The sequence below is a fragment of the Musa acuminata genome, chromosome BXJ2-9 (assembly GCF_036884655.1).
Source record: "Musa acuminata AAA Group cultivar baxijiao chromosome BXJ2-9, Cavendish_Baxijiao_AAA, whole genome shotgun sequence".
Taxonomy (NCBI): Eukaryota; Viridiplantae; Streptophyta; class Magnoliopsida; order Zingiberales; family Musaceae; genus Musa; species Musa acuminata.
In genome coordinates, this window is record NC_088346.1 from 12,697,453 (window position 1) to 12,708,697 (window position 11,245).

An 11,245-nucleotide genomic window follows, 5' to 3' on the forward strand; every position below is an offset into this window, starting at 1 on the left:
TGGACTAAAGCAAGCTTACCGAAGTTGGAACATAAGATTTTATGAGGTGATCAAATCTTACAACTTCGTTAAAAATGAAGATGAGCCTTGTGCTAGTCATAGGTGTCCTACAAGCCAATCACATGAGTGATGATACATGTGACATGATATGCATTCTTTTTTCTTATTATATTATTTAATATTTTATCACTTTATATTGCTTATTGCATGAATATATTATGATGTCCATGGATCTGTGCAATGAGAATTGGATCGTGATAAGATCACGATAATAAGACCGATTTGCCTTTAAACAAATATCCTAAATAATCCCGGTCATAGGTTGCTCGAGAGGGACATCGAGATAACCGGACATACTAGTGTACTGTATACCCATACATATGATGGAAACGACTTGTCTCATAGCTGCTCGTGTGGGGATACTAGGGATACAGTGCATATGCTCATTGGAGAATGAGTTCACTAATTGATCCACCCACGGAATGATGGATGGTTGATGATGTTATATTATTAAATAACGATTTCTGTAATCTCAATGGTGTATCTGATCCTTAGACCTGAGACACCAAGGATGTCCTGTATGAGTACTCCACTCTTTGATACCAGACTTATAGGTATGGAGGTTCCAGATCTAGCACAACCGGTCATTGAGAGTGGTAGCTAACCTTATGAGGGCTATTGAGTGTCGATAGAGGATCATTCATTCTCGGTATCATGAAAGAAATATCTCATGTGTTCTTGCTCAAACAAATCACTGATCAGGATCATTCGGATTGAGAGAGAAAGAGTTCTCCGAGAGAATCCGATTAAAGCGAGACTCGAGGAAAAACCGTATGGGCCTGACAGTACCATGCCCGGTGTACAATCTCTAGGATATTAGATGGATGAGGAACTATAGGTACATGATAACTGAGGACGGATATGTCCAAAGGGTTGGATTCACATGTATCGCCTAGCACGTCCGTAGTTGATGAATCGAGTGAATTATTATGAAGATAAGAATTCAATAAGCTAGAAGGAGTTCTAACATATATGACTCATGGCTAGTTCGATATTGGGCCTAGAGGGTCACACACATATGGTAGGTGTTGCGATGAGTAGAGATTCGGATATGAGGTATCTGTTGGAGCCCTTATCTTATTGAATATCTATTAAGCCCCTGAATTATTGGATCATATAGATGAGATCCAATAAGAGCTAATAAGAGATTATTGGATAGAAACTCACTAACCTAATAGGCTTGGATAATTGGATAGAGATCCAATACTCAATAGGGCAGGATCCATTAAGGTTAAGTTGACAATGAGCCTCTATAAATAAGAGAGAGCCAAAAGGTCATAGGTTAGGCTTCTTGGTTACCACCTCTCATTCTCCTCTCCCCTTCTCCTCCTCAGCCAATAGGTGTGGAGATTTGGGTAGTGATTTGAGGAGCATCTATACAGCCCTTGTCGTGTAGATCACCGCTAGAGAGGATGACGCTTGACCTCATTCATCTTCTCCCACATATCTATAAGAATTCAGGGATATATGATCTCCCTAGGTAACATAACTATCTCACAGTTGGTTTTCAGTTTCGTGAGTTTTTGAATACCAATTTTTGCACGACGATGAACACCTTTTGAGAAATTTGATATTTTTATTTTATGTTCTTTCGCTACGCATATGATGTCACCCCTATATTTCCATGCAGTATATTGTTGTAAACACATAAACCTAAACCATTACATATGCATATCAAGTCTAAAATTTATATACACCAAATATATCCATAGGTCATCATTTATATCTACCCAGTATGCATCTTTCCACCTCCCAAAGACACCATAATAATGAACTACTAGTGTATTTACCTATAAAATAGGGTCCAAAATCAGCGATAACTCAATAAATATAAATTTTTAATTTAATATATTAAGATGAATATATATCGTATCATATTTATAACATTTTAAAGTTACATGCATTAAATAGTTCATTATGAACGCACTTTCTTTATAGCCTCTTTAGCAATAAGTAACCTTGCAACATGAAAGATGAATAAACAAAAGGTAAAACTTTATTTTAAAATAAGTCATAATGCGTAGGTCATAGCACATGTAATATGAAATTATTATATGTCCATGACCTTCTATATCATATATCGATACGTGTATTCTCACACCGCATGCCTAATATACAAATGCATAAGGTATTTCATAACATGATCGATGTATAATAAAAAGTGAACTTTTGATTTAAAGTAAATTAGAATACACATATATAAGAATAGTTTATAAAATATGATATAGAAAATCATAATACATCAATGAACTTTTATACTATATTTAATCATAGATACATGACTTTTATACTATATTTAATCATAGATACATGCACTCCTATACGTCATGTATACAAATGCATAAAACTTTTTGACATATGTATCATAATATGATAGATACATAAGAATGAGGTAAAATTTTGCTTTCAAATAAATCATAACGTTCCCATATAAGTAAATTCATAGTGCAAGTAATGAGGAATCATAATTAGTTTATGAACTTTAGCATCACATTTTATAACATATATAAATATTCTCGTATCGCACGTCATGATATATACGTACACTCTTATATCACATATTATAATATATACATACACAATCGTACCGTATGTCATAATATATACGTGTATCACGCATCATATCATATCCATGCATTCTCACACCGCACATAATCATATCCATGTTATAATATATATATGCACTCTCATATGCATGTGATAACATATATGTGTACTCTCATACCACACATTATGATATAGATTTATGTATTTCAATCAATTTCAATTCAATTTATATAAATCTATTCTTATACGATGCATACATTAACATAATATGCTTAGAACTATCTCATGATAATCATCTTATTCATATACATTAACATCATATATAAAATTCATATACATCATATCATATGTATGGGAGGATTCTAACTCCTCGAGGTTTGGCCAACTTGGTCTTGTGAATGTTTCCAGAGATATGATTTGCCCTCCTAGCGCTAATTTGTTAGAGTAGATTTTGGTTATCAAACTTAGAGGTCGAATTGGATCTAACCTGATCCTTCTCCTGGCTAACCTCAAGTGGAAACCTTATCGAGTCATAATGTCCAAACCCTACAAAACTGCATCAAAGGATGCCCAACAAATGGCCCTCTAAAATTCTAATCGGACAGGTTGGATAATAAGGATCAATGTGTCAAAATATACTTGGGGGCTCCTTGGTCATTTGCAATCATTACATCCGCTCAATTACATAGATCGTACAATAATGGACGGCGTGGAGTATAACCATAATTATCACCATCTCCATCTTGTGTCGAACCCGAGATTGTTGGGTTTCATCCGCGTGGCACTCATCTAGTGTACTTAAGCAGGCCTCATTAACTCATCGACCGTTTCAAGTCCAAGTGGCAATCACGATGGGTAGCTAGTTGATGTGTCCTTCAACTGAGGTGTCGCCACATCAACGTAAGTGGTCGATATGTCGACCACATCATCTCTCTCTCTCTCTCTCTCTCTCTCTCTCTCTCTCTCTCATATATATATATATATATATATATATATCTCGTTGATCAAGCCGCTTAACAAATGATGTGCAGACACGATAATAAGGGGTAAAAGTAACCACTAACTACAAACAATTGGGAGTTCGAAAAACCTTTAATCTGAAAATTTAAGAAAATATATATATATATCTCATATCATTAGGGTTTAAAATTAAACATTCTCAGATAGAAGGCATCATGATAAATAAAGTGGTAGACTAAAGCATCAGGCAAGTGTAAGAACAAGAAGTAACACTTACGATAAGAGTAAATCAGACAATTTCAACGCTGATCAACATGAGCAGCTGTGAAAAATTCAGGAAGCTAAACATACACCAGTCTCTAATTTATGCCATTAATCTTTACCAAGAGAAGCGTTGGCATGCTTATGCGTTCAATATGACAAGGGAAGAAATATCAAATCCATATGCTAGGGGTGGATAAAAACATCAAAATATCATACCGCAGCAGGGGTACATAATGCAAAATACATCAATCTCTTTTACATAATACTACAACAAACTCAAATAGTATTAATGTGTCACAGTCGAATGAATTAAATTGCATCAGTCGTTTCTTATATAAATTTTGGAGTCAGCAATCCATATGTTCACTAGATTGTTACTAACAGAGACGTGAAGCCAGGTCTATGTCCATATCAAAAGAAAATACAATAGATACATAAAAATAAATATTTTTTTAAAAAAGGATAACTGGACTTTTTGACATCATATCTTTCTGATCATTAGCTTCGGCGATTTGTTCTTTTAAGTTTCACGTTCTCTTAGTTTCAATAAAAAGGAACTAACTAAGAAAAACAAGAATTTATACAGGAAAAAAGAAAACACCTGATACATCATCTATTTTCCCTTGCTCAAGGCTTTCCACAGCCCTTTTAAAATTTTCCCAAACCATATTATGTTCATGATGGCCAGTGCTGATGGTACCACAAAAATTAGGAGGTAGCCAAAGCTACGCATTTGCCTGACCTGCCAGAGGTTTAAAACAAAAAAAATCAAGCTACACCAAATTTAAGTCAATAAAAGCAAAAGAACACATACCTGATCATAATGCAGAAAAATGTGGTAAAACAAGTAGATGAACAATAAAATCCTTGCAACCTATGACAAAGAAAAGATGAACTGTCATCAAGGTTACATAGACATGACATAACGACTTAATGGACTGAGAATGCAAGATCACATCATGAAGAAAAGAAAAAGATTCACATGAAAATTAAAAGAAATGTGTTATGCAGCTAAAATAAAACTGCGTAAATATTTGTTTTGGCAGACTCCTGATGTCTGGGTTTTGGAATGAGGTAGTACGTACAAGGTGATGCAGCATTTGGTGAACAAAAACAATTCGTCAGTGTCATTATGGTTATTTATATTTTAACAGTTTCCCTGATGGTGTAGTACCAACACTGCAACGGCATTAGATCCTTGTTTATGTTCAACATCATTTACAGTGTCTGATAGCAATTTAAGCCCAAAATCTTTTTTTCATAAATGAGCAACACTAAGTGCTCCTTGTCTCCTTAAGGTGCATGCTTTGCCTCACACCTGTTCCCAGAATCTAATGCACCTTGGGACATAATTGCACCTCTTGGTTCTGCTATAATCTTTTCCCTTGTTTTACTTAGATAGCTCTCTATCTGTAATGTGTTTTTAAGTTTAAATTTTGTTATTTCATCTAAATTTGTGATGCTTCATGAAAGTGATAAGAAGAAGCACATAATTGTTAAAGCATGTTCATAATTCATATAACAGTTATGGTCCCATGGTTACAGAATGAGTACATAAGCACTGCATGTTAATAGTAACAATATCTAATCTAAATGGTACTTCATATTAAATGGGAAAACACATCCGATAGTGGCTGCATAATCTGGAATCAGTGACGAGATGGCTTTAAGAAAAAGCAACAGGTACTGCCATTAGGTCATGTAACAAAAACTAGCTATAAATCAAGAAAGGATTGCTTTTGGGTTTAAAACTTAAAAAAAAATTGTTAATGATTTAGTGTAGCAAATCAAGTCAGACTTCTCACTTACCAGCCATGCCAAGAACACCATGGCGCCATTCACAAGATAGGCTTGAGACCTCTTCATTCCTGCAGTGTCAAGAAACCTTGACAAAGCAGGAAGCTTAAGAATTAGAAATTAGGACTTCCAAATATGTTACAGGCAATTTTTTATTGATTTTGGAACATTTACCATCGCAAATTAATTCCCGGGGTGGTTATCTCAGAGATAAGGACCAAATATGTGTAAAACTGACCTTCCCCAGACAGCATGGTGTAAGCAACAGCAATCACTGAAAGTGTATGGTGGAGAACCTGAAAAAGCTTTCATCATTTATGGAGAACTAGAAAAGTCAAAGATATCACTACAAATTTGGTTAAAATTGGGGCAATTATAAGAATTTAGCAGTAAGTTTCTAACATGAGCAGCGTATATTTCTGAAAAATAAAAGATCATGATCAAACTAAATGTGACAGGATCATGTTCAGTGAAATGAGAAAATGTCACTTTAAAATTTAAAACATGACTTACATACTCCATTCCACCGAGTGAAGGGTATGACCAAGCTATCATAGCAAGGTCTGCAAGAAAATACCCAACAGAGACCTGTGCATGTGACAGTAAATTCACAACAAGCAGATTACTCAGACTGAAATAAAAGATAGATACAGATTCTTATAAAATAATGAAATTTGAAGTTATTACCCCCAACCCAAATGTAGAGAGAGATGAACTTCGGAATGTAATGGGTAGGTTGATTGTATTATCAGAGAAAAGATCGGAGCAGAACACCAAGTAAATTGACATTATTGTTACAAAGATAGCATGGATGCTAGACATACCCCTGCATGTAAATTTTGATATGATACTCATAATCACAGTGAGACAAACAAAAAAGATCTGCATAGAAGTCAACTACAAAATACCGATTATTCCAATCAATCCGTTGGATCTTTGTTAGGGAACTGTAACCCTTGAAGTAAAAAGAACTGATGAACTGGGTAAAATCATATGCCTGTAAAATGAACAAATGGACATCATTATGAATTGTGTATGCTTCACTAGATTCCAATAAAAAAGAAGAAAAAGCACCAGATTTTTATCAGCACATATAAAGATCCCTACACAGAACTCAATAGTGGGAAAAGATCCATGTAGCCAACAAAGACATGGATTTGCAACAAAGTCAGAAGTGAATAACAAAAGTACTCGACACTAACTTGAATGGATGAAGACAGTTTCAGCAAATCACATATTTAATCTCTGTTATAATGTTTGTGAAAAAGAACATAAAAGCCCCCTAGCTGGCGATAAGCATTAATGTCTTAGTAGAAATAAAGAAAGAAGCTGTCCACCAAATTTTGTATTTGAGTGGGCTCAGCAAGCATGACTTTTCTCTCTCTCTTTTCCAATCCTTATCATGCACATTTGAGTATTTTGACATGACACGACCTGTTTTAAAAGCTATCATTTTCCACAAGTTTTACTCGTGGATTTGCTTATGTTTCAAGGTAGTAAACATGTACTAATTGAATTTAACTATTTCAAGTTTTGCTTGAATTTTGACAACTCTTTTCAGACATTTTGGAACACTTTTACATGTTGTACTATAAACTGTGCTCATACAGCAAAAGAAGCTAGATTTAAAGGTATGCAAGTGGAACATGTATAGATATTAGATAGTATACATGTTTCCACTTTTCCAGATTCCAAGTGGATAATTATGAATCATCAATGAATTTTGCAACATTATCTTCATGATAAGAATCATTATCAAACCAAAAACAAAAGGTACTTCTATCATGAACATGCAGCAGTACTTACCATCTTGCAGAGAAAAATGCCACCTAGCACCGAAGTATATGAAATGTATGGATCTGCCAGCAAGTAATTCTTGACTAGTAGCTCTGCCTGATACCTGTAGAACTTTAGTGCCATAACCAGATTCTGGAAAATCTGCAGCCAAACAAGTACCCCGTTAGTGAATTCCTACAAGAGGGAAATGTGGAAGCGAGACAAAGAGTTATAGAACATGATCTTAGAAACCATAGGAACTAAAGAAGAACAGAACAGCCAGATCTCCACAAACCAAAATCCTGATCAGGATAACCTAGTTGCAGACTTATTGCAACTACTACAGTCTATCGAACAAGACATCTGCAACACTAGGGGAGTACAACTATAGCTGAATAGTTCCAGCCAAATCTGGCATCGGTCAGTGGTCATCATACTCAACAGATAGGATTAGCAATATTATCTTTCCTACCAGAAAGTGATTCAGAAGCATAAGGCCTCTCTCCATGGTGAACAGAAGCATAACTCCTCAAGAAGTGTCTTTAGACATGAGGGTCATCAAATTTTCGCAACAAAAAATGGTTTTAGTTCTTCCTTTTGAGCTGGGCCCAAGAAATGTGTAGCAATAGAAACAAGAATAACTGTTGTCAAACAACAGCTGGACTCGCTGTTCTTTTATTTGACATCCAATCTAAATTTGAAAGCAAACTAACTTTGGGAAAGAAAGAGAACGGCCGCAACCAAAGATCTCCAGTGCACCAAGCAAGCAAAATTGGTATAATGAGATTCCTTGGGACCTTTTATAACACACGTTCCATCCGTCCCCTAAAAATACAGCAGAATCACAAGGTTAAGCAATCCACATTCACATGCATAAGAGAGAGAGCAAAAGGCAAGCAATACCATGCACAACAAACACACATACCAAGTGCATCCCACCCACACAAAGCTCCCATCCAAAGTATTAAGTTGGAGAAGGGACCCGATGCAAGTGAATCAATCTGTGTCACACAGTCTCGAAGTGAAGTCAATTCACTTTCGAGCTGTCCACAAAATGAGAGTGAGGCCACCGGTTATACAGGCCATGGCCACTGGGACTTATCTGTCCAGTCACTGCGACGGACACCACCAAAAAGGATAAACAAGGACCAAAAAAAGTGTTGACACCATCAACTTAATAGAAAAGGACAGGCAGAATCAAAGAAGCTAGAACTAAGAAGATCAACGCACTCGATTAAGGTCACATATGATCCTAAGCACCTAGGATACCTGAATTGGACGCATTATTATGATGCAAGTCTGTTTACATTCGATTCCAGAAGCTCAAAGAACCTAAAGAATTGTCCAGAAGCATTCATAATCAATTCTTCTATGTAATCACTCTCAGGTATCGAACCCTAAGTAAGATTCCTTGAACGAACTGATACTGCTCTAGCAATTTGAAACTTCAGCTCCGTCAAAACACTCAAAACCAAATCAAATAAGTTCACAGGCAAAACAGCAAAAGACCAAGACAACGGAGGGGCATTCAACCAGCCGACATGAGGGCTCCTCACGGCGACTGCATCCCCGGCCCAATCCCCACACATCTAACCCACCGATTGCGATAACGAAAGAGAGCAATATTTCAACAAATGGTGTCATCAAGCGGGATGGGAAGTACCTCGCAGCGGAGCTGGCTCGAGAGAAGTCTTCGGCGGCAGCGGAGAGGAGGAGGAGGAGGAGGAACAACAGATGGGCGTGTGCTGGATCGAGGGATTGTAGCGAGGAATCCCCAAACCGGAAACCAAGAAGAGGACGACGGGAGTCGTGGTTGGCGTGGTGGGCGTCTCCTCCGAGTGCGACTTATTTTTTACCTCTCTCCTGTATGTCCGACTGAATGAGTCGTGAGATGAGTGCTCCAAGAATCGGCCGTTGAGATCGTGAGATTCTTCTTAACGCTATCGGTTTACGTTACTTCGACCCACCTATCTTTGGACTGGGAGATACACGACGGGGTCCACAAAAGACTTACCATGGGATCAGGTAGAGAGTGGTGTAACTAAAACGAGCGGAATCGTAATCTTCACTCGAAATTATTGTGATTATGACGCAGCAGCGATGCTACCTACCCGGTGAAGGCAAGGACAGCGGGAGCCACCTGTGGACCAACCCTGCTCACAGTGGGTAAACACAGACGGGTAGGGAAGACAAGTATGTAAGGTTGTGATCACTGCTGTGGTTATTTTGTCGAACAAGATGGCTTAACTACGTGTCCAATCTCTTTTCTGTTCCCACAAGTGGAGAAACAAAAAAGACTTAGTTGAGATGTATTTATCAGGAAAATAACATTTATTATGATATTTAAGACCTAAAAATAGGATTTTGATTTATATCAATCAATATCATTAAATAATAATAAAAAATATACACCTTTAATTTTGAGATCGTGCCTCCAATCCCAAAATTCACCGAGCTCATTGCTTTTCCCAACACCCAAATGCCCTAATTGACAACATACACCTTTAATTTGTCATATTTCTATCCAAAACTAACTCGATCGAACCGATAAAACTAGTTATTATATTATTGGACAAAAATTATTATAACCATATTCAAAAATATTACGCCGAGTCTTAACCAATTTAAATCAAATCAACCTTAATTATCAATGTAATTATAGGTTTTCGGGTTTCGTAAAATACATTTGAAAGTTTTTCGATGATTTCGGATGATAGCTAACTTGGTATTTGGCATATGTCAAAATAATAATATGATAAATCATCATTCTTCACTTAACTTTAAGACGTTATGCCCATTAATTGTGATGTGTGTTTTCTTTCTTGTTGTAGAAGAATGGGACTGAAAAAGACCATTGATAAATTATAGTATTTTTAAATAGAATTATAATATTTTTATTATTCAACCTAAATATGATGGCTATTATGAAAATATGGAGAGTCCTTTGCATAAATTATAAAAACATGGGACTCCATTCAGATCAAAATATGGAGTTTTTCATGAGAAATCTTGATCGACGACATAATTATCGATACTTAGATCGAGATATAAGCCTCAATAAAAAAAGTATAAGCATAGTGGAAAAAGGGATTATCATCCAAGGTTGAAAAAAAAAAGGCTAATGTAATTTTCTTATAAATTTAATTTTTAAAATTATTTTTAAGATTCATCCTTCCTCTATTGAAGATTTATGAAATTAATTTGTAAATTAATCTTTGAACAATTACCTGTGACATTTATGTAGAACAATAAAAAAAAAACGAAGAACAAAAACAAAATGAAAGAAATAAAATTAAAATTTAAGGAGAGGTGGAACAATTTATTCTCAAACTAATGGATGCATCAACTAGTTTAAGATATCTTGGCAAAATTGTGCCATGAGCCATTTGTAGTGAAAAGGTGCAACGCATCTTTGAAGAGAAGACAGCAGCACTTGCATCCTCATCTTGTAAGCTAAGAAATAATTTCATCACACAGCTTATTCAAGGCAAATAGACAACAAAGAGAAAGATAATGATGACTCTCTCTCTCTCTCTCTTGTAGGTTAGAGATGAAGCCTGTTAAGAATCATGTAAATTCGATGGCAATATGAACTCAGTACTAACAATTCGATGGCAATATGAATTTGGGACCCACTCATGCAGCCACCAGTGGCCAACGACAGCAAGAGCGGTAGATTCTGAGGTACCCGTAAACCGATTACGAACAGCAAGCTTTCGGATCAAAAGAAGAGCAAGACATTCTTTACCCGTTTATGAGTCATTCGCGTATCTACTTTCCTTTAGAAAGTGGTTAGCCCATTTAAAGTGCGTCCCATTGATGACGTCGTTATGTGGGACCG

At 36.2% G+C, this 11,245-nt stretch overlaps 1 protein-coding gene across 4 annotated transcripts; it reads right to left on the reverse strand.

Annotated features, from left to right (window-relative positions):
• Positions 1–4,136: 4,136 nt before the first annotated feature.
• On the reverse strand, positions 4,137–9,274 carry LOC135583969 (uncharacterized). 4 transcript variants are annotated; one of them, XM_065125838.1, is made up of 10 exons: positions 9,068–9,274; positions 8,118–8,229; positions 7,435–7,566; positions 6,537–6,625; positions 6,316–6,454; positions 6,142–6,216; positions 5,803–5,924; positions 5,641–5,716; positions 4,646–4,705; positions 4,137–4,573 (listed from the first exon to the last, which is right to left on the reverse strand). In XM_065125838.1, exons 3-10 carry the CDS (start codon positions 7,546–7,548, stop codon positions 4,445–4,447), a joined length of 804 nt encoding a protein of 267 aa, XP_064981910.1. In that variant the 5' UTR covers positions 7,549–7,566; positions 8,118–8,229; positions 9,068–9,274; the 3' UTR covers positions 4,137–4,444. The 4 variants fall into 4 exon arrangements, with proteins under 4 accessions (XP_064981910.1, XP_064981909.1, XP_064981912.1 ...); XM_065125840.1 differs by having other exon boundaries at positions 4,221–4,573; positions 8,146–8,229; positions 9,068–9,251; XM_065125836.1 differs by lacking the exon at positions 9,068–9,274 and adding an exon at positions 8,308–8,319 and having other exon boundaries at positions 4,221–4,573; positions 8,146–8,229.
• Between the last annotated feature and the right edge of the window lie 1,971 nt (positions 9,275–11,245).

What these genes read in the sequence shown, in the direction of transcription:
- LOC135583969 (XM_065125836.1), bottom strand. An exon ending in CACTCGGTGGAATGGAGTAT is followed by an intron (nt 5,925 to 6,141) that starts GTAAGTCATGTT and finishes AAGCTTTTTCAG; the next exon opens with GTTCTCCACCATACACTTTC. An exon ending in TGGTGTTCTTGGCATGGCTG is followed by an intron (nt 4,706 to 5,640) that starts GTAAGTGAGAAG and finishes TCTTTGTCATAG; the next exon opens with GTTGCAAGGATTTTATTGTT.